Source organism: Schistocerca piceifrons, chromosome X, assembly GCF_021461385.2.
Source record: "Schistocerca piceifrons isolate TAMUIC-IGC-003096 chromosome X, iqSchPice1.1, whole genome shotgun sequence".
Lineage (NCBI taxonomy): Eukaryota > Metazoa > Arthropoda > Insecta > Orthoptera > Acrididae > Schistocerca > Schistocerca piceifrons.
The window spans coordinates 368,413,232-368,438,004 of record NC_060149.1 but is presented as its reverse complement, the minus strand read 5'-3'; the positions used below and the strand labels follow the sequence as shown (position 1 = coordinate 368,438,004).

General features: G+C 39.5%; 1 protein-coding gene across 2 annotated transcripts in view; it reads right to left on the bottom strand.

Moving 5' to 3' along the window:
* The window catches only part of LOC124722991 (arfaptin-2), a 55,841-nt gene that overhangs the window by 24,723 nt on the left and 6,345 nt on the right, over window positions 1-24,773 (bottom strand). For both annotated transcript variants that reach the window (XM_047248160.1, XM_047248159.1), the window contains 2 exons: window positions 21,991-22,167; window positions 16,359-16,468 (listed from right to left, as the gene is read on the bottom strand). In XM_047248160.1, the coding sequence (XP_047104116.1) occupies window positions 16,359-16,468; window positions 21,991-22,167 (287 nt within the window). The remainder of the gene's footprint in view (window positions 1-16,358; window positions 16,469-21,990; window positions 22,168-24,773) is intronic.

The following is a 24,773-nucleotide window of genomic DNA, read 5'->3' as shown; positions in this document are numbered from 1 at the left end:
TTTTAAATTTTCTAATATGCTTATCTAGCTTGTACTTATTTGTGGTACATTTTTCTGTACAGTCTTCTAAAGAAGGGCACTAGGTGACTGAAACTGGTAAAGAAATAAAATTTTTCTTGTGCAATTGGTTCCTAATGTTTTTTCAACAAATGACACCACTACTTTGGTGAAAGGAATTAACATGACATTACTGGTCAATACATCAAATAGCACTTGGGGAGGACCAACTACATAATGTTAAGAAAATTCGTTCAGCATCTCTACTCATGGCGATGTCCATGGATGATGCGCATTCAAAAAATATAACTTGCATACAAAAAAATATCACGAGCCTTTTCAAGATTGAAAAAGGCATCTAGCAGGTGATCTTTGCATAAAAGAGACAGTAGTACAACCACATCTAATAGTGTGTGGTTATCAATGGTGTAATGATATATCCTAAAGACACACTGAAAGTTACTAAGGAACCCTCTGAATTCCAAAACTAAGACAAGACAGTTCCTCACCATTTACTCCAACTTCTTCCTGACATAGCTAATGAGAGTTACGCTATAATAACTACTCATCACAAAGTCCTGCGAGAGTTTTGGGAAGAGGATTAAAAGTGAGCAGCTGCTGTGCAGTAGGGAGTCATATATTTAGCTTTCATATTTGTTTTGTAGTTTGATTCTTAATTTCTTTCCGAGTGTTTGTGCGCTTGGATATTTAATTACATAAAATCCTTGTGTATTCTCGTATTTGAGAGGAGTAATATTGCTTACTGATAGCTGTAAAGTATAAATTCACGGAGTCGTTAGTCAGTTGTTTGTTTTGGACAGCTGGTGCCTTCAGTTTATTTCATAGAGTTAGTTAACAGCAGACAGAGGCCAGTGCAATTTCATCTGTGCTTGCAGAGTGACGTGTGCGAGCAGCAGTAGCAGAAACTAGTCGTATATTCAGTTTTTCGTATTAGTTCCGCAGGTTTAATTCAAATTACTTTGTGTGTTTGTGTGCTTGCAAGGTGAAATTTTTCGGATATTTGCGTATTTTCGAGTTAGAAAGGGGTAGTATCAATTTTTAATAACGGTATAGTGTAACATCGTGTAGGCGGTTGTCATTTGTATTAAGACAGGGGTAGGATTGCATTGTAATATCTGTATAGTGGCAAAGTCGTGGTTATTTGATTGCTTAGTTCATAAGTAACTGTTCATATATTGCAGCTCCATCTGGCGCTGGTGACGCAACTGTGCAGTCGCATATTGCTGTTTTATTTGTCGCAACTCTATATGTCTAGATATTAGCAGTAGGATGGATAGGGTGTGTGCGTGCTGTGTGCAGGTGCAGGAGGAACTGCGCGCGGTTTGCGAGCAGCTGAGCATGCTGTTGGCCATGGTCAGCCGCCTTCAGGCTGCTGCCTCGAGGTGCAGCGACGGCAGAGGGTCTGGCGCGTTGCTTGAGACACTCCAGGTGTCGTTTGCTGCGTCCGCTGACTCAGCCGCCGAGGCACCTTCTAGTGTACTCGGCACGTTGGGCCGCCCTCACCTCAGGGTGAGTGGCGGACTGCAACGCGTTCGCGTTGCTCGAGGTGGAGGGTCAATGTGGAGGCTGGCCTTGCCCGTTCATCCTGTCAGTGGGCAGGTGGCCGCTCCTTCAGCAGAGCCCGAGCAGGCACACGGGAGCAAAGGCTTGCTGGTTATTGGGAGCTCCAACGTTAGGCAGGTGATGGAGCCCTTTAGGGAAATAGCGTACAGGGCTGGAAAGAATTCCAACGAGCACTTGGTTTGTCTGCCGGGGGGCCTCATCCAAGATGTGGAGGTGGCCTTGCCTGCGGCTATCGAGCGTACGGAATGCAGTCGTCTGCAAGTAGTTGCTCACGTTGGCACCAATGATGCCTGTCGCTTGGGTTCTGAGGCGATCCTCAGTTCGTAGAGGCGGCTGGCAGATTTGGTGAAGACCACTGGCCTCGCATGCGGTGTGCAAGCAGAGCAGAGTGGATCGGGGTCCTTTGGTTTGGAGCCGAGTGGATGGTCTCAACCACAGGCTTCGTCGACTCTGTGATAGTCTTGGCTGCAGATTTCTAGACTTACACTATAGGGTGGGGAATCGTAGGATGCCCCTAGATAGGTCAGGGGTGCACTACACAAAAGAAGCGGCTACTCGGGTAGCAGAGTACTTGTGGCGCGCACATGGGGGTTTTTTAGAGGCAGTAGTGCGAGGTGTCCTGATGAACACTCACCAGTTGACATGCAGACAGGGAAATCAGGATGCGCTCAGTGTAAAGACACTTCAGCTATCAAGATATTAGCAGTAAATTTTCAGAGTGTTCGGAATAAAGTTCCTGAATTTACTGCCCTCCAGGAAGCGTGTGGCGCGCAAATTATTCTCGGGACTGATACCTGGCTGAACCCTGAGATAGGAAGTTCTGAACTATTTAGTGAGGGTTGGAACGTGTATCGGAAAGACAGATTAGACACCATAGGAGGTGGTGTCTTCACTGCAGTTGACAAAAATATTGTGTCTACTGAGATCGAAGTAGAGTGTTATTGTGAAGTTATCTGGACACGTTTAACAGGGCTAGGAGAAACAAAGTTAATTGTTGGGTGTTATTACTGGCCACCAGGTTCCACCGTGACAGTTCTAGAATCATTCAAAGGGAGTCTACACTATGTATCACAGAAGTACCCGGACCATGCTATATTAGTCGGAGGTGACTTCAACCTACCTAGTATAGACTGGGATGTCTATGGATTCATTACAGGTGGTACAGACAAGCCATTGTGTGAATTACTTTTCAACACATTATCCGAAAAATGTCTCGAGCAGCTAAATCGACAGCCAACGCATAACGGAAATATTTTAGATCTGGTAGCCACGAACAGACCAGACCTCATCGACGGTGTCAGTGTTGAGACAGGGATTAGTGATCATGATGTTGTCATTACGACTATGGTTACGAAAGTTAAAAAGTTGGTCAAGAAGGCTAGCAGAGTATTCTTACTAGAAAGAGCAGATAAGCAGTTGTTAGCACCCCACTTAGTAAATGAATCGACTTCATTTACTTCCGGTACGATGGATGTGGAAGAATTATGGGCAAATTTTAAACACATTGTAAATCACGCATTGGACAAGTATACGTCAAAAAAGTGGGTTACTGATGAAAAAGACCCACCGTGGTTTAACAGCACAATTCAGAGAACGCTCAGGAAACAAAGACAGTTGCACTCCCAGTACAAGAAAGATCGGGAAGATGAGGACAGGCAAAAGTTAGTAGAGATTTGTGCTGCTGTAAAAAGAGCAATGCGCAAAGCATACAACCACTACCACTGTCATACCTTAGCAAAAGATCTTGCTGAAAACCCAAGGAAATTCTGGTCTTATGTAAAATCGATAAGCGGGTCGAAGGCTTCCCTCCAGTCACTCACTGATCAGTCTGGGCTGGCAACGGACGACAGCAAAACGAAAGCTGAAATTTTAAATTTAGCATTTGAGAAGTCTTTCACGCAGGAGGATCGTACAAACATACCGCCATTTGAGTCTCGTACAGATTCCCGTATGGTGGACATAGTGATAGACATCCCTGGGATTGTGAAGCAGCTGAATGGGTTGAAAATAAATAAATCGCCAGGTCCAGATGGGATTCCAATTCAGTTTTACAGATAGTACTCTACTGCATCGGTTCCTTACTTACCTTTCATTTATCACGAATCGCCTGCCCAGCGTAAAGTCCCGAGCGACTGGAAAAAAGCGCAGGTGACGCCTGTATATAAGAAGGATAGAAGGACGGATCCTCAAAATTACAGACCAATATTCTTTGCATCGGTTTGTTGCAGGATTCTTGAACATATTCTCAGTTCGAATATAATGAATTTCCTAGAGACAGAGACGTTGCTGTCCATGCATCAGCACGGCTTTAGAAAGCATCGCTCCTGCGAAACACAACTCGCCCTTTTTGCACATGATATCTTGCAAACCATGGATGAAGGGTATCAGACGTATGCCATATTCCTTGAATTCTGGAAAGCGTTTGACTCGGTGCCCCACTGCAGACTCCGAACTAAGGTACGAGCATATGGGATTGGTTCCCAAATATGTGAGCGGCTCGAAGACTTCTTAAGGAAGAGAACCCAGTACGTTATCCTCGATGGTGAGTGTTCATCGGAGGTGACAGTATCTTCTGGAGTGCCCCAGGGAAGTGTGGTAGGTCTGCTGTTGTTTTCTACCTACATAAATGAACTTTTGGATAGGGTCGATAGCAATGTGCGGCTGTTTGCTGATGATGTTGTGGTGTACGGGATGGTGTCGTCGTTGAGTGACTGTAGGAGGATACAAGATGACTTGGACAGGATTTGTGATTGGTGTAAAGAATGGCAGCTAACTCTAAATATAGATAAATGTAAATTAATGCAGAATAATAGGAAAAAGAATCCCATAATGTTTGAATACTCCATTAGTAGTGTAGCGCTTGACAGTCACGTCGATTAAATATTTGGAAGTAACATTGCAAAGTGATATGAAGTGGGACAAGCATGTAATGGCAGTTGTGGGGAAGGCGGATAGTCGTCTTCGGTTCATTGGTAGAATTTTGGGAAGATGTGGTTCATCTGTAAAGGAGATTGCTTATAAAACACTAATACGACCTATTGTTGAGTACTGCTCGAGAGTTTGGGATCCCTATCAGGTCAGATTGAGGAAGGACATAGAAGCAATTCAGAGGCGGGCTGCTAGATTTGTTACTGGTAGGTTTGATCATCATGCGAGTGTTACGGAAATGCTTCAGGAACTCGGGTGGGAGTCTCTGGAGGAAAGGAGGCATTCTTTTTGTGAATCGCTACTGAGGAAATTTAGAGAACCACCATTTGAGGCTGACTGCAGTACAATTTTACTGCCGCCAACTTATATTTTGCGGAAAGACCACAAAGATAAGATAAGAGAGATTAGGGCTCATACAGAGGCATATAGGCAGTCATTTTTCCCTCGTTCTGTTTGGGAGTGGAACAGGGAGAGAAGATGCTAGTTGTGGTACGAGGTACCCTCAGCCACGCACCGTATGGTGGATTGCAGAGTATGTATGTAGATGTAGTATTGTGGATTTCACTTAGTTGGAAAGCGCCTTCATTCACACACCAAATTAAAAGTGCCAAGGATTTCCTTGGTCCTTGCTCTGATGTTCTTTAACATGGTTTAATGCATCATGTTCAACGCTGATGATGTGTCATGTTGCAGGTATTACAGAGACTAACATGATGGTAAAAATATACACGCTGTCACTGTTGGAACCAAAATTACAGGCACTTTTCTCTACTAATGCCTGGCAGCAAGAAAGTGACTGATCCTGGCTGGCAATAGTAGCAACTAGAGCCAACCCTCTAAGCTGGTTCGTTAGTTGTTTGTTTATCCACATATCACATTACAATAACATTAGGGATGTCAGCTTAATACAACAATAAAACACAATAAAAGGTTGAGAAATACAGAATTGTATAATTACTTTTTGGTTTAGCTAGTACTAATACGGCTGTTACACGTTTATTCACCCATCACTAATCACTGCAAACATTACACACAAATCCCACCGGCTGACATCAGCACCATAACAGTCACCACATCTCAATTACATTCACTGTGTGTTCCTATTTACTTGCCTGAAAAACTATCACCATACCTTCAAAATGATGAAAGATAATTAGCATTTTCCATCACAGTTCTTGGGCACACAATATTCCAACAACACACATTGAGCTTTAAAAGTATGTTGTGGAATGACACACGTTCAACTTCTTAAAATGTCTAAAAATCTTAACTCTTTTTTCCAACCACTACTTTGTATTTATTTGTTTTGATTATCTCTTTCATTTACCTGGACAATGTATTGTGCATTTTGATTCCATAATAGAAAATATTGAGGATTTTGTTTAATTTTTCTTGGTACTTGTAAGTGAATCCTGGTTCTTGTTATACAATAATGAACAGAGACACTAGTGTGTTCATTATTTATGTTAATTTCACTGTTTTTAGTTATTGTTCTTATGGCCTTTATCCATAGTTTTAACACTGTAGACCTAATCTGTTAACATGGTTTAAAAAATAAGGGCAAGAAGGTACCATAGCTGCAGACTGAGTGTATAGAGCAATGGTACATAACTATGAGTCTACACACTAATGACAGGACTCAAAGAGTGTAACATGCTGATGACATTCTCTTTGCCTCTTATTGTAACGTGCGAGTAAGAAGTCAGCTGACTGATTCATCTGTGGACAAAGAGACGGAGAGTACTACATGGTGATTCCAATATGCTGTCTGTCTTTGTTCCATGCCCTATGCTCCAGCCACTGCCTACACCACTAACTGGCAATGCTGAGGTAACTGCGGCACTGGGCCACTGTTTCTGCTTGTGTGTTTCCCTACAAAAATGTATATAGTCATACAACTATCACTATCAACTGTTGGAGTAATACTTGTTGTGTTTGCTTTATGTCACTTACAGGGAACTCAGCAGCTAAATACCATCACTGTACCTAAAATAGCATGAGACTCGATGCTAAATGTTTTCCCTGCACCCAGAAGCATAATGCTACATACAGACATTATAGGATGGACCATCATGTTGTCACAGAATATAGAGTATACAGAAAGGAAAGCAGAAGGCAGCTCCTTTGACTTGTATGAAGTCACGTATTGAACTTGGCACCATATTGAAACAAATTAAATGCAAAATGCTACCTGTTTAATTCTTCACCTGAAAATGGACATTCTCACAAAATTGAAGTAATCTAACCAACTAAATGAAAACATATTTGAAAGGAAATGCTAAGGAAACAATCTGTGGTAAACCTTCTGCTCACAACTTATCACATAAGCTTTTAAATCCATTACTGTTCACAGGTACAAGCTGCCACTGCTTGTTGCTTCAGATGACAATGAAGCAACTTTGTCTTTGCAGCAAACTTATTTTAGTACTTTATTTTTCTTTTTTGGGGCTTTGCGTTAGTAAATCAACTTCACTTCCATCAGAAATAGTCATTGTAGGATGCACTGCAGGAATATCAGTGTTTGTATCAGTGTTCAGTTTTCATTAATGTTTTCAACCTGAAAGTAATTATTACTTCAAATAAAAAAGTAGGCTGCATTAAAATTTAGTTTATATAAATGTTTTGAATTAGGCCCAGACCTAAAAGTTCACTCTAACATATTATGTAATATGAATCATATTCATTTAATAAATGACAACTGAGAAGAGTCGCAAAGAAACTTTTGTGAAGCTTTGCCCTAATTATAATGTGTGTTTCAGTTTTTCCATTATTTAACACTAAATTGGCTACAAGTAATTTGAGAAATCTGTGTCTACTTGCACAAACTGTTTCTGACTGGGCTGCAGGCTACTTGCACATGGTGCCATCTTTTACTTCTATTTTCTCCACACTGTAGTGAGATGTGGCTTTCATTCCAACTTTAAAAACAATGTCAATAGGTTAGATACATTTAGTACAGAGCGACATATTGCCTAAAATAAATCAAAAGTAAAATAGTGAGCGACCACATTTTCACTACAAACGCTTCAAATTTTATGTTCTGATTACTTGAACATCAAGTATCACATTAACTATGATGAATATTGGATAAATAGACACTCCAGCATCAAGTTGTGATACCTAATTATAAGATATGAAAGAAATATTTTTTTTTAGTGCTTTATTAGTTTCCTCACACTTGAATGAGAGGTAGTGTACTCATTTTACTTCAAGTGACAGTCAATATTCATCGCTTAAAAATTGTGACTGTTACATATTACATGGAATTATCCTACAAATACAAAGAAACTAAAATTCACACTATTCACTGCCACTGTACTTGCAACATACCTGTATGGATACCCCCCCCCCCCCCCACTCTCTCCATTTCAAATTTTATTTTACAAAAGTAACTAGGCACTAAGTACACAACTGTAAGTTTACTGAGTTCAGCAACTACAGCTGTCGTGACAACTCCCTCCCCCCCCCCCCCCCCCAATCTCTCTCTCTCTCTCTCTCTCTCTCTCTCTCTCTCTCTCTCTCTCTCTCTCTCTCTCTCTCTCTCTCTCCCTCCCTCCCCCCCCCTCCTCCTCCTCCTCCTCCTCCTCCTCCTCCTCTACCAATGTAGTGGTATTTTGTGATTACTGCCTGATATACTGAAAGGCACTGAGTACTTAGTCTATATCTTAATTTTTGCAGTGGTGCACATATGCTTATGAATGTGGAATTGTGTTTTATTCATCCTATGATGCACATTTGCAATCCACTTTGGTTTGCGTACCGGAGACATGTCAAAAATTTATAATACAGTTACAATGATTTTTAGACTAATAAATAATAACCATATAATGATATTTCTTGAAATATGTGACACATTGTATCTGTCACAAATTTCCAATTTGTCCTGAATTAATTCATCCACTTTGTAATAACATTTCCGTGTCAGTGCCTCATATAGCTTTCTTTTAAGTGGACCTAAATTCATCCACATTAACTTGTTCCCTTTTAATTTATTACAAATTTTTATTCTCATGTACTGAGGTCCCTGGGCATCTAGTCTGAGGCGGTGGGTGAGGAGCAAAAAATTTTCTTTCTTTCTAGTATCGTGTGAATGGGCAAAATGATCTCCCTCAAGTAATTCATGTCTGGTGTACAAATGGCAATGGAAAATGTTACTAATCCTGTCTGACCTGATGAATCTGGTATGTATGAATTGTTAACGTGGTGGATTATGGTAGTTTAAAAGTACAGTCCACTTACTCTAGATGCCATGCCCTAACAGCCGTTTGGCTGAACACCACTCAGTTTACCTTGCTGAGTGCTGGTTTTGGACAACTGTTCAGCCAGATATCTGTAGCTATATCAGAAAATTGTTAGTGTATTGCAAATGATCAGACTCTCCCAAAAAATAAAAGGCAAAAGCATAATGGGGGCAAAAGCATAATGAGAGACCAGTCACGAAAAACCTACAACTGTGCTGAAGTATGCGTTCAGTGTTGTTGGAAGAATTAATCCTCTCAACAGTGCAATCCTTGGTGGTAGTGGCAACAGAATTCCAAAGCACAATAAGAGTTAAGAGAAATTTACTACATCTTGTTGAGCATCACAGTCTAAATAAATTCAAAGCAGGACATAACTACTTCCACAAAGGCTTTTTGGTGGAAAGACAGACTCTATCTATTCAATACTGTTGGCCAGTTTTTACTTTAGATTATTGACAAGCAGAGTAGAAGGAAGTGGACACTTCCTTACAACTAGTAAACACTAGAAATCACAAGCCATGCAAGTTTACATTGCATAGCCACGGATTGGCATAACCTCAAAACAATAAGTCTACTCAGATTGGTTCACACAGATATATCTGAGAAAGTGTCAACTTATGGTCATACCATGTTAAACTAGCATGGTATGTAATTTTTTTGTGTACCTATTATGGAGATGTGTCCAAACTCATCTGTGTGCTTTACAATACCTCAAGTAGAAAATGGTGTGAATAAAGAATTTATTTCAACAAAATACTTATATGGAAACAGTTACATATTTCTAGTAAGTTCAAATAAAATCCTGAATAACCACCTTTTCCTGTGAGGACCACTGCAAAAAAAGCAGGAAGGGAGTCAATGAGGTTCTGGAAGGTACAGACAGGAATGTGGAGCCATGCCTACACCATGCCATGATCAGCTGTTGGTTGGTTTCTTGGTTGAGGATCCATGGCACAAACAAATGAATTGAGATGGTCCCACAGATTCTCAATTGCATTTACATCCAGGAAATTTGGTGGCCAGCAGTGTGTAGTAAATTAATCCTGGTGCTCTTCCAACCACGCGCGTACACTGTGAGCTGTGACATGTTGCATTGTCCTGCTGGTAGATGCCATTGTGCCAGGAAAAAACAAAAGTACATACTTGTGTTGATCAACTGTGACTTTTACAATGACAATATCACCCAGGGAATGCCACAAAAACATTTTCCAGACCATAATGCTCCCTCCTGTAGCCTGGACCCTTCTGATGAATGTTGCAGGGTATTTGCTTTCTGTTCGATGGAGCACAAAGTGTGACTCATCTGAAATGGCTACCTGTCACCACTCCCATGCAAATTCCAGCCTTTGTCACTGATGAACAGCAGTCAGCATGGGTGCAGAATCAAGCATCTGCTGCAGAGGCTGATATGTAGAAACACTGAAGAGACACTGTTGGTAGCATCTTGGTTCATCTGGGCAGTCAGTTGCTTTACAGTTGCTCGTCTATTCACCCAAAACACATTTCTGCAGCCATCATCTAACCATATCATGTATGGCCTGTGGTGCACCACAGTTGCCTCAGCACTGATTCTGGGTAGTGCCATTTTATAATAAGACAGTATACTTTAGCCATAGGGGGCACACGAACAGTTTACGAGCATAGCCGTTTTGGGAATGCTACCACCCTCCTTGACCCGAAAGCCAATTATCATGCTATTTTGGACATCATATAAATCATTGTTTCCGTGTTACAACAACAACTGCACTGTTTTCTGCATCCCGCTGACATGCTTCATACGCACTGCACTATGAGTGGTTATTGCATTTTGACATTGAACACAGGTGGTGGTCACATTATGTGACATGTAAAATATACCACAACAGACAGTGTGGAAGCCTGTTCACTATTCTTTGCAAATGAGTGCCTCCTTCATTTTTTCATAGCCTTGTATGACAGTACTGAGAATAGCCACCCAGAGTGCATCAGTCAGTGTCAGTCAAATAACGGCCTGCTAAATTTAATCTGGCTGACCTCTAATTTGCACGTTACCTCCAATAATAATACCACAGATGAGCAGAATGAGGGCACTAGTCAGACATTTTGACTTATTCGTCAGTTTATCATAGTAGCTGATACTGTTATGGGTTTGATCAATAGACTTCCAGAAAGTTCTGAATATATACTCTGTGCTGTGCATATGATGTAGTGATTTCATAAGTTGGTTGTTCAGTATGTTAACTATACTGTGATATAATTTGGGCCTCATCACATATGGTTTTCTGTGGCAATGTTAATCACTGTTTAACAATCCGAACTGCCGAGAATTTGTTTTCAGTTGTTATTACTCTTTACTGATGTCTGTTATTAGTTTTGTATGCCACAGTCACCTTGGACACATTTGTTCTCAATATTACTAACACAGTGATTATGTACGATTAATCAAAATAGCCATATTCCAAAGACCCACCCCTGGTGGAAATTAGATGTGTCTCCATTCTGCCCCTTTTGTGCCAAAATCAACTCTGTGTGAATATGCTGTACCCTACCTAGAGTCCCAAAGACCACCTTCCTTCAGCGCATTAACAGTGTACAGATGCTCAAATGTTACCACTCCACAGGAATCCTGTTCTGTAATTTAGGTGCACCTATTATTTTGAAGATTGTGACAAACAGTCATAATTGGATCCTTTACATTTTAGAACCGTAACAGGAGGCTGTTTCCAAGTCCGGAGAGAGCTTGAGCAGCACATACTGTGACATATGGTACTTATTGAATATAGGAATATCGATAGCATATCTAACTATGGTACACACAACTAATAAAATATGGACTAGGATATTTTGTAGATTGGGCATAAGAATACCGCTTCAGAAGTGTGGCAAGGACTGTGGATAGGACGTTCTTCATTTCAGGATATGATGATAAACAGATGCCCTGGTGAAGGATATGGTTCACTTGTTTCAGTCTGGGGTGATAATGGGATGATTTTTTTGGGGGGTGTAGGAGGAGTGTTTCTTTGTGGACTGGTTGCTGGGGTTATAGGAGAATAAGGGCATGTGGTGGATATGGTGTGGAAAGTCTGGCTGCAGACCTGTCTGTGAAGACCTTAGCAAGACTTTCAGCATACTGGGGAGGAACTTCTCATCACTGCAGATGCACTGTCTACAGTTAGTCAGAGTACAAGGGAGTAACTTTCCGGATGGGAAGGGATGGCAGCTATCAAAATGCAGGTACTGTTACTGGTTAGTGGTCTTGGTATAAAACAAACATTTAACATGGCAGTCAGTTGGGAGAGTAAACAAACAAGAATGTACAACTGCCTGAGGGGTGAGGAACAGTGTGGAAAACATGTCTCGTGTGGTGTTGTCTGAAGAACGAGGTCCATGACAAAATTGGAACGTCTCATGGCGGAACCACAAGTAAGGACAGTCACTCCCTGATGTAACATTGCCTTCAAGATGTTCCATACACCGCCACTGCCTGAAGAGTGACCTACATCAGAGTACAATGCCACTACAATGCCACTCAGCCCACTTTGCAATTCTGCAGTCAGCATTTACAACTGCATCATCTTACTTCAGATTCAGCAGCACTAGTTGTATTACAAGTCACAACTGTGTCGAAGTTTATAGTAAATCGTGCACTGAGATGAGATTATCATTCCATATGGGGTCAAGTGATAAGTTATACAGTACAGTGGCAGTAACAAATACATAAGTGACATTCTTGTGGACACTGGCTGTTTCCAAGTTAAGTATTCTATCTTGTTCAAGTTTTAATGAAATAATCTAATATTTTATGTATGTTGTAGTACCTGATCGGTCTCCTCCAGAAATAAATCTAGTCTTGCTAGGACCCACTATAGTGGCGATATGAACATCTCAAGTGTTTTTTAGATCTGGCATTAAACCCCCATCTCCTTCTCGCAGGGTTGGCAGTCTACATCCAAGATTTGTGTTTCCGCAAAAACATAGTCATTGGGCTTCCTGATCCCTTCTGGTGTCATGGGAGCCCTACTTGAACTCAGTGGAGGACCAGCATTAGTCATTCATTCATTCATTTCAAAAGTAGAAAAGAAAACAATGAGCAACACACAACACAAAGCAAAGTGGAGTACGCTTATCAGTCAGTGCTGGCTACTGAGCAAATGCTTGCCAGTTTTGGCAGTGTCAAACGAGGTTGTTCATCCCCAACTTTACCCCAAAACCATAGTTCAAACATCCTAAACCTAAAACTGCAATGTTGTAGTGTTTGCTTTACAAAAATGGAGGTTTGATTAAATCCATCAGAGGGGGAGTTCAATGTCCAGGAAAGTTGTGCACTGCACTGAGGTAGATACACATGGGAAAGTAGGTGTTGGAGCTGTGGTGGAATGATTACATGTCCAAATTGTGAAGATATTGCCAATGACCCTGAAACAGACAAGGTTTTTGGGAGACTAGGAAGGTTTCCTCTAAATGGCCCATAAACTGATTGGCACAGATGGGTGCCATGTAGGTGTTCAAGGCCGTGCTGCTGGTTTGTTTGTATATCTTCCCCACAATGAACAAATAGTTATGTGTGTGGATAAAGGTAGTTTAGACGTATAAAGATTAAGATGGTGGTTTTAGAGTCAGAAGGTAGCGCTGGGAGGTAGTGTTTGACAGTGGCCAGACCAAGGGCGTGGGAGATGATGTGTGTAGGAAGGTGGTGCAAACAATGACGAGTAGCAATCCGGGTGGTAAGAGCGTGGGGATAGTTGATGGTTGAAAAAGGAAATGGTTCATGTCATCCATATGGAAAGCACATCTGTGTGAAACTGGTTGGAGGTGTTTATCAACAAGAGCTGAGATACTTTAGGTGGGAGAATGTCACGCGTGATGTTTAAGATTGAATCTCTCTTATGTCAATTCCATATAAGAAAATATGAATCAGAGTCACAATATAAATTGAATAAATGCTTTCTTCATGAAATATTTATGACAAATTTGATAAATGTATTCACCACTGCCTCTAATGCCGTCGACCCAAGTCTCTTACTATTTTACTGATATCTCAGTGCCACATGAGAGGAAAAAATATATACAGCGTGTCTTTCCTAAGAGTTGTCACGTACATTTTCTCTGGTATTTCAGGGGGATATTTGCAATTTGGTTCTTGCAATATGTAGCTGGTGTCATCCCAAACAATTTTCCTCATCACCTCTTTCTTACGAAAGCCAGCATTGACACAATATAGTAGTTTGTTTCCTGTTTCAAACAAAACAATTTTGAAATTGGAAATTTATATGCCAGTTCAATAGAGCACTACCAGATTAATCTATTGCGATATTCATTTCACTGATATGTATTAACAGGAACAGTGAAACACAAAGAATAATCAGCACTATTGCACTTTTGCACGATTTAGCATTCTGCGCAGGCGAAGGTGGTATGTCACTGCTGGAGTACTCATTATTCCTTATATTTTACTGTTCCTGTTAACATACACTGGTAAAAAGAGTATTGCATCAGACTAATTGGGGACCGCTCTGTCAAATGGACAAATAAAATTCCACTTTAAAGATCATTTTGTTTGTAATGGGGAAACAAACCGACGCTTTCCATCGATGCAGGGTTTTGGATGAAAGATGTGATGAGCAGTATTTGTTTGGGCTGACTCCTATTACACACTGCAAAAACAAAATTGCAAATATCTGCCGAAGCACCAGAGAAAATGTACCAGAAGACTTTTAGGAGAGACGTAATTATATAGCTGTGTCCAGCAAACTGAAATGTTTTGACCTGATTGCATGTTTGAAGTTGCCATCAGTAAATCACAATATGATTCACTTTTTACTGTATGTTCTCTAGGCATACAATGGTGCAGGACTACATCCGTGCAGTGGCAAAAGGGCACAATCAACAGTTTACAGGGTTTCTTGGGGTTTACCAAAGACAAACGTTTAGCTCCTTATTTGTTTGTTTGGGTGCTGGTTAATGTAGTGTGCCCAATAGCCATCAACAGCACCAATACATTTAAAGAAACGAAGTCCTGCAGTCTCCAAAACTTGCAGCTAAATTTCAAAGGCATCCATATGACATCCCGTTAACTGAGAGGTAAGATGTTTTGGTCTCTGCCACGTAGAAACTTTATGGCCATCTAGCAAATCATTAAAGACAAAGTCCATAGACACATGACTAATTTTCAATTCTGTATCAATTTCACTATATGTTACCTGATTAGCCTCTCACTTATCACTCAATTTAATGAAGCAAAATTTTGTAGTCATAGTAGTAGTAGTAGTAGTAGTAGTAGTAGCAGCAGCAGCAGCAGCAGTGTATAGGCATATAGAGAACAATGTATCAATGGATGTTAACATAAAAATTTTGAGCAATGAGAGTGATTCATACTCATACTGAGGTGACAAACAGGAAACCCTGTATTTAGTCTTCATCCTCAGATGTATGTCTGCTAATTGCTCACACTTAAAACTAAAGTCAATTGCACTATGTCTCTCCTGCCTCATGTACTCCTCAAAGTGGAGTTGCAATATTGCTACAGTTGCCAATATTGAATTTACCATCACATCACACTTCCTGGAACCTACAATGGAAGACTACCCATATCTTTTATGTAAAAGTGAACTTAAACTTTCCACTTCAAGATGCTGATTTTTACAGCTAAATCAAGGCTATATTCTGACTCAGGCTCATATCTTGCCATCTATTACTGAAAAATAACCTATTTATAATCATTGGCTTCATCTGTTAAGTGTAACTCCACATGCTACAATACAGTGCATGACAAGAAATTTCATATCAGTATTCGTCATTTTCTATCCTACTTCAACTGCATATGGAGTCAAGGGGAAAAAAGATCTATACACCTTGGTGCGCACCTTACTCTCATATTCTCACAATCCCTATGCAAGATACACAATGGAGGTACAAGAACTGTCCTACAGTCTTCTTTCCAGTACTGATTCTCAAACTTTACCAAACAGCATTTTTCGAGAACATAGTCCCATCCTTCTTAAGATTCCCATGTAAGTTCCCTGAGGATTGCTGTTACACTTTTACATGGTCTATACTGACCTGTTATGAACCAAGTAGTTGGGTTGTGGATTTGTTCAATGTCTGCCATCAAGCCTTGGAAAAGATTTCAAATGCTGGAGCAGTACACAATAATTACTCAAGTGTCTTGTATGTGGTTCAAAATGGTTCAAATAGCTCTGAGCACTATGGGACTCAACTGCTGAGGTCGTAAGTCCCCTAGAACTTAGAACTACTTAAACCTAACTAACCTAAGGACACCACACACATCCATGCCTGAGGCAGGATTCGAACCTGCGACCGTAGCGGTCGCGCGGTTTCAGACTGTAGCGCCTAGAACCGCTCGGCCACTCCGGCCGGCTGTATGTGGTTCCCCCTTCACAGAATGTGGTCCTGTTATTACCTGAGCTACCTTTCCATTCCAATCTGTCTTTTTACTTGCAACAAAAAGAATTTAACAAATGAAACTGCAATCAATATAGATGAATAAAAACAAAACCTCTCAACCTGAAACTTATAGCAGACACATTCACTTTTGAGATATGACAAATGGGATAGAGTATGAGGTTATCGTATTTTAAATTGTGAGTAACTAATGATGGGTTTTCTTACCTGAGTTTGTACAACATGATAGAAATGACTGGCAAGGGCTCGAGACAGTCTCAAGATGTTTGAATACTTCCGTTGAGTGTCTCGCAGCTGTTCAATCTGAGCCTCCAATTCTGTACAAAAAGGAAAAAAAAGCCGATAACTTTTATTATTTGAAATTAGTAATGTGAACAATTGCGCTAGTGGTGTGTGTGTGTGTGTGTGTGTGTGTGTGTGTGTGTGTGTGTGTGTGTGTGTGTGTGGAGGGGGGGAGGGAGGGGGGGGGGGGGAAGATGCATTTTCAGACTGGGCGTATCAGGTACAGCACCCATGGGTAGTATTACGAAAGTAAAATAATCTTGGTTGCAGAGGGAACAATACTTTTACTGATGGGTTTCGCCCTTGTGGGACATCATCAGAAAACCTGTAAGAAAAAGAAAATAGCATTCCTCAGGGTATGGTCCTGTCCTGCAGAGCTTTACTGGAAATTAGAATGATTTACTAAGGACCTTACTTCCATATACTGCAAAAATCTGTATTCATCACATCTATGGGGACCATTGTTTGTACCTGCTGGGCAAAGAATGGTACAATTCAGCTATTGAGAACTAAGGTGTCAAAGAAAACCATGAAAAGATTTATACTCGCGGCAAACCTTACCTTAAACACATCAGAGTTAATTGAAAAAGCAGAGCTGGCATGGGACCACACTTACAGGTTGTGAAACCATGTAACATAATCTGTACATTAAGCAATAACTCATTTCAATCATACCTACAAGTTTTCATGCATAACACATGCTGTTCACTTGTTAGTTGGCTAGGTAATGTTCTCCTATCTGGTGCGCATTATTCGCCTCCTTACCATTACTTCTAACATACTGCAAGAAATTGATACAGTTACCTGTACTCACTTGAAAACTTTACTTAAAAAAAAAAAAGAAGTAATTAATTAATGTGCATATAGTACTTTATGTATCTGCTATTTAGCACAGGCAGTGCTGCCCTAATTTGTCGGTGAAACGGCTGCCACATGTATTAACATGGATTACACACTAGAGTACACTGCCACATAATCAAATTAAGAGTGTTTACCTATAATAACGTTACTAGTAAACTGATTACAATCAAACTGTGGGTTTTAAGCATAAGATTTAACAAACAGATTTATTTCTGTCTTAAAATATGCCTGGAGAAATTGAAGAATCACATTCCTATTTATATTCACAAATACCTATGAACCAATATCTTAACAGATCCATGCAAAAATGTGCTAGAATACTTACCAACAACAAAATCAGATGCCTCTATAAAGAAAACGATCTGCTTACAGTTTTTGCTTTAGTTGCCTATATGGGCATAGCAAAGCTATTTAATGACAGTGAGTTAGATGAAATGCTGAGGGTTCTAAATGTTACAATTTGGGTAAGTAGTCAGCTGATTACACAAGGACACTGCCAGAAAATTTGAAAGCTCAGAAAGTTTACTGCCAGTCAGCCCACAGTCATACACGCAATAAGAATGAAGTACTTCCATTCGCTGAACACAAAGTAAATTTAATAAACATCAAATTTAATGTGCGGCAGAAAGAACTATTGAGCAACGGAATTAATCACAATATTCAGGCGTTCGGGAGGACGACTGTTCAATCCCGCGTCCGGCCATCCTGATTTAGGTTTTCCATGATTTCCCTAAATCGCTCCAGGCAAATGCCGGGATGGTTCCTATCAAAGGGCACGGCCGACTTCCTTCCCCGTCCTTCCCTAATCCGATGAGACCGATGACCTTGCTGTCTGGTCTCCTTCCCCAAAAAACCAACCAACCACAATATTCAGCCACTATTAAATGACAGGGTAGCCACAGAGTCAGTAGTTGACTTAAAAATAGCCTTGGACAGTGCAGTCTATAAGAAGACTGAAAAACTCAGAATAGCATTAAAGCTACCAATCTGATAGAGAAAGCCTTCCAAACTAAGTCCAAAAATAAAGACTATGCAATAATGAGTTCTATCAACAAAAAGCTTAAGTCTGGTGAAGTGATGATAGTCCGAACGGATAACGGTAATACTGTGGTCATTATATATAAGAATTATTGCTAAGACGATAAGGTTTTTTGGAGCAAATAACATCAAACAAATATAGTATGATCCACCATACAATTATGTGAAGAAGCATAAAACATGCCTTGTAGGCTGCAATAACATAATTAGCCCAGATAATCAACACAGAATGAAAGCAATGACTCTAAAAGCACCTGCTCTTCATGTGCAAATTAAGACACACAAGCAAGACCCCTCTATACATCCTATAGTGAACGGGATATGCAATCCTGGTAAATCTTCCTCCATATTTCTGTTGCAATTAATACATAAAACGTTAATTCATGAACACAATTTTTATATCTCCAACAGAAATGATTTGGTTGAGAAATTGAAAGACAGGGTGTTACCACCAAGGTGTTCGACATAAAGAGGCTTCATGTAGAGGATACGATAACTGTTACACAAAAAAATCTTTTTAATCACGGTCGACTCAAAACCGATGAGGTTCCAGAATTGATTTCACTGCTTAGGGTAGTAATGATGTACAATGATTACTCTTTTAATAATCACATGTATAAATTGGAGGATGTATTATTGATGGGTAGTTGTCATACCGGTTGCCTTGCCTTTTAAATGTAAATATTTTAGTGAAAGCCCTGGTCTTAGTAAATAAATTCTGTTCTACTGTCATTCTGCTGACAATGTAATAATTTCCAGAATGAGATTTTCACTCTGCAGCGGATTGTGCGCTGATATGAAACTTCCAGGCAGATTAAAACTGTGTGTCGGACTGCCTGCGAAAGGCAAAGGTCCCGAGTTCGAGTCTCGGTCCGGCACACAGTTTTAATCTGCCAGGAAGTTTCAATGTAATAATTGTTTCTGAAGGCTCTAATGAAAGCATTCCCCTACTGAGAGATGAATTTAATGCTCTACACCCAAAAATGAACTTCACTCACTAGATTATTAGTCCAGGCAGGGACCACAACTACATGGATTTAGAAATCCAGCTTACAGATAATTGTATTGTATTTTACATTTAGCATAAACCTACCACAGGTGATGCATGCCTCCCCTAGCAACATAAGTTGAGTTTTTCAAATCAATGATCGACTGTCTGTGTGACATACACTAGGCCCAGCAGCTATCAACCACGAGCTAAGTAACGTGAATCATGTGGCTAAAAATAATGGCTATAACCTTAAATTAGTAGGTAAGCTGTTTAAAGACCAAATAGCAATAATAAATAAGAAAGTAGTAGTGAACCCTACAGCACCAAAGATGAAGTTCATTGTTCTTCCTTTTCTGGGGAACATCTCATATCAATTTCAGAAACTCTTCAAAAATTATGATGGCAGAATAACATTCACAGCCCAGGGTAAAATCCAACACCACTACATACACAATGAACAGCTGTAATGCAATAAATATGCTGCCTCAGGCATGTATAAACTGGGATATTATGAATGCCCAAAGGACTACTCAGGGCTGACAGGTAGAACCCTTAAATCTAGTTTCCTTACTATGAATGGGGAGGTGAAGAAATGTTCTGCATTTGCAGAACATTTAAAAAAAGCGGGCACCAACGACCTGTGTTACATCATCTTCAAATCTTGCACCAAGTTCCAACAGGCAAAAAGAGAAACCACCTTAAGGAAATTGAGATAGTAAAGAACTCGCATATAGATGAAGAGTTAGTCCTTAATGACCAGCTGATTACCAGAAACCAAACTTACTACGACTCTGTGCTATCAGTTTTTAAAATGTTCATCTGAATAGCACCCTGTTTTAACTACAAATAGTTAGCACCAGACATGTACTTTAAGAAGCATGCATAACCAATTTTGATAAATGTTTATTACTTAAATTCAGATTTAAATTTCCTTTTTTAAAAGTAAAGTTTGGAAGTAAGTATAGGTAGCTGTATCAATTTCTCATAGTATGTTGGAAGTGATGGTCCCCACAGATGTGACAAAAACAAATTTTGTTGTATATTAAAGTACGGTCTTTAGTAAATCTTTTAAACTTCCAGTAAAGCTCTGCAGGACAGGACCATACCCTGATGAATACTATTTTCTTTTCCTTGCAGATCTTCTGATAATGCCCCAGAAGGGCAAAACATGTCGATAAAAGTATTGTTTCCCTGCAACCAAGACTGTATTTCTTTTGAAATCAAACTTTAACATTATCAAAATGAAGTCAAAAATCAATAAGAAACATCAGAGATTAATGCCACAGTCATGATCAAGTTATTACAATTGTGCCTAAGTTCAATGTAGACAAGAGGGAGAAGAAAATTGGCTGTCCTTTTCGAAATTTGACTTAAATGTAAATCTGAAAGACCTGGCAGAGATTTGAAACCAGTTAGCGCTGAATGTGAGGCCAGTGTCTTACAGCTGTGCCACTTCACTATGTACTGTCCAGAAAAAGATACCTACAACAAAGCTGAACCACCAGTAAATGCAGAAAACAATTATGAAGTGGTCATTATGATACTATTCATAAACTACAGCACCAAAATGCAAACATATTAACTTAGAAACAATGAAACAATGACATCATTAATTGGTTCCATATCTACTACACATGTGAAAAACAACGCTAAACTCTTTCTAACTAATTTTTATTGAAGACTTATGTCAAAGGAGGATACTAGCAATAAAACAAAAGTTATTTTACACAAATTAACTTTTCTCATGCCATATAGTTCTCAGTTATTTCATCAAACATTTTCAATCACAATATTATCCAAAAAATTTCAAGATTATGAAAGAGAATAAACAGCTAACAGAAAAATAATCCATTCAATTTTACAGGACTCACTCTGTTGATTATTAAATATAACTGCAAACTATATAACTTCATGTTATGTACAATTCTCAGGTTAGATTCAGTCATCAGAGTTCAGCATCATCCAGTATTTAACCATAAATCATAACCGACATAATACTTGTGAAGCATCATAATTATTAGCAGCCAGATAATACCAGTGCTTAGGAGTGAGAGATGTGAGACACTGATTATTTGCTTAATTGTAAGGGTAATATCATTCAAGTATATATTTTTTGCTAACTGCTCGAGCACTGCAAAACACTGAAATAATACACATTACAGTGATGATGATTAAAAACAAATTTGAAAAGATAAAAGTTGCTAAACCCACATTAGAAAAGCACTCAAGTAAACTATGAAGCACATATGCCAATATGAATTCAGAAACAAAACAACTTTTCATATGAACAATGTATATTTGTGGATTTAGAGTATTCAAAATTGGTAATGGCACTGTTAACAGAAATAAAAAACATGTATATGAATGAGTAAACCACTTGGAAAGCTGCATCAAATTGTCAAAAAATTGAAGAAATAATTAAATCTACCGATCTCCATGTACTTGATATTTTATATAAAAGCCATGGAGTAGTACTACGATACTGTAACCATCTACATGATAACTGCATTACACATTTGAGGTTTAATCATAACTATTATTTTATTCCATTACAAACAGCTTAGTGGCTCTCAGACCAGAAGCTTAACTCAACTATGGGATACAAGAATTCGGTCATTTTATTATTGAAAATATTCAAACTGACTTTACATTTATTGAAATTCTCACCTTTATCCACAGTTCTTGAAGTTTTTCCCAATTTTTCAAACATAAGCTGCTTTGTACATTTGTATGTTGAAATACTCCAGTTCTTTATACTTTCAATTTTTGATTGTTGGGCTTTTATGATTTGAGGATCGCCATTCTGCGTTGAATTCATAGATGGTGATGTCATTGATGCTGGGGCTGAAACAAATATTTAAGCATACAGGTAATACACAAGGAATTCAATCAAAACAGGCTGCCAAGGCTGCCAGCAGTAAACTGGACGTGGTATCCACTTTCAATGATTCGCAAATGTTTAATGGGACTGATTAGGAAGGTTCGCTGCATCATTGATGTTAGTTCTTTGATGACCAAGTTACATAAATTCAGATTTACACAACAAGCCAACGAGTGAAACAGCCAGCAGACTTTCAAATAGCACATAACTTAGTGTTTAAACTAGACATGATGTCAGTCAATTATTTTAAGTCAACATCTGTGTTCTAATTATCATACAGTTTTAGATTATGAAGTGTATATGTATACATACAGATAAATAACTGTAAGCTCGACTTTACAAGACACACATTTTTGTTCCAGTAAGGAGGTGTAACAATATCTATCTCTCGCCCTCAAAATGAGAGTTCTCATGCAATGGTTCAACATACTTTACAATAATATGATTTTGATCACAACTTTTGTTTCAAAGAGTTTTTGTGATTGCATTCACAGTCTTGCTTTCTGGGTGGGGTGGGAAGAGGGAGACAACATTTTGTGTGTTTGCAGTAGGATTTAGCAGTTGCACCTGATGTCTGCCGATTGGAGTGTTTCATGTTCAAATTTTTTTACATGACATGGGGATATGAATTAAGAAACTGATATAATGAAAAACTAATGGCTAGTGGCATGAAATGAATGTATCCAAAGTTATTTAAAAATGAGAATGAGAAAATTCACAAGCACAGAAATGGAAACATCTCATCACACACCATGTACCTCTTACATACACTAACAAATGATGCAACATGAAGGAATTCTCCCAATGGGATGGAAATCTGTAGATGTATGTGCATGTACAGACAAACAATTGTTTCAGAAAAAATGGATGATTAATTCAACAGAAAGAGCTTCACAAACTGAGCAAGTCAATAACGTGTTGGTTCACCTCTGGCTCATATGCAAGCAGTTATTCGGTTTAGAACTGATCGATAAGGGTTGCTGGATGTCCCCCCTGAGGAATATTGTGTCAAATGCTGTGCAACTGGTGTGTTTGATTGTCAAAATCACAAGATGGTTGATGGGCCATGCCCATAATGCTTCACATGTTCTCAACTGGAGAGCTTTCCAGCAACCTAGATCGCCAAGGTACAGTTTGGTAAGCACAAAGACAAGCAGTAGAAACTATCGCCATGTGTGGGCGGGCATTAGCTTGCTGAAATGCAAGCCTAGGATGAAGGCAACAAAATGAGGTGTAGAATATCATCGATATATCGCTGTGCTGTAAGGGTGCCATGGGTGATGAGCAAAGTGGTCCTACTATGAAAACAGATGGCACCCTAGACCATCACTCCTGGCTGGAGGGTCGTGTGGTGGGCGACAGTCAGGTTAGCATTCCACGGCTACCCAGGGCATCTCCAGCTGCATCTTTGGGCTCGAATCTCATTGACTGGAGCAGAATTGCCTTCACTGATGAGTTCCGCTTTGAACTGAGCCCTAATGACCAGCCAAGACATGTCAGGACAGTGGTGAGATACCAAACTGACTGTCACCTACCATATGGCCTGACAACCAGGAGCGATAGTCTGGGGTGCCATTTCTTTTCATATCAGGATCCCTTTGTTCGTCATCTGCTACACCCTTACAGCGCAGTGGCAGTCGATGATATTCTATGCCTCATTTTGTTACCCTTCATGGCCAGAAATTCTGGGCTTACAGTTCAGCAATATAATGCCAACCCGCACACAGCGAGAATTTCTACTGCTCGTCTTTGTGCTTGTCAAACCCTACCTTAGCCAGCAAGTTTGCTGACACTCTTCCCAAATGAAATCGCTTGGAACATTATGGGCAGGGCCCTTCAACCAGCTCATGATTTTGACAGTCTAACATGCCAAATAAATAAAATTTGGCACAATATTCCTCAGTAAGACATTTAACAACTCTGTCAATCACTGCAAAGCTAAATAACTGCTTACATAAAGGCAAGAGGTGGACCAACACGTTACTGACTTGCTCAATTTCTGAAGATCTTTCTCTTGAATAAATCATTCAAAATTTTTGGAATTATAATCATTTATTTGTCTATACCTATACATCACATCTACCAATTTCCATTCCATTCAGATAATTTCTTTGGGGTGTTTTTTGAGTGTATAATGGGACAAAGAAGACAAATATGCTGGTATCACAACTATCTACCAATTTTCAATCTTTAACTGATCTCAATGTCAATTTTCAATCCAGAAACCACCTGAGTATCTAAACTGATGTCTTATACAGATAACAGAACAAGATATAAGCACTTTAAGATATTGTTAAAGAGCACTATTTTTTAATGAAAAGTTCTGAGCAATCTAGGTTTTTTGCTGTAGCATTTGTTAGCTTCACCAGCTTTCAACCAAACAGTCATATTCTGACCCAGCCTGGGCTTCAGGCTTCGCTTCAGGTCAGTCTGTAGCATGAATTCATATTTACATAAATAAAGGATCTTTTTTCAACCAACTGTCAAGGTCCATTTCTTAATGGTCAACAAATATTATTCACACTGGACTGAAGCATTTCACTTCTGGTAATGTACTTGCTGTGTCGAA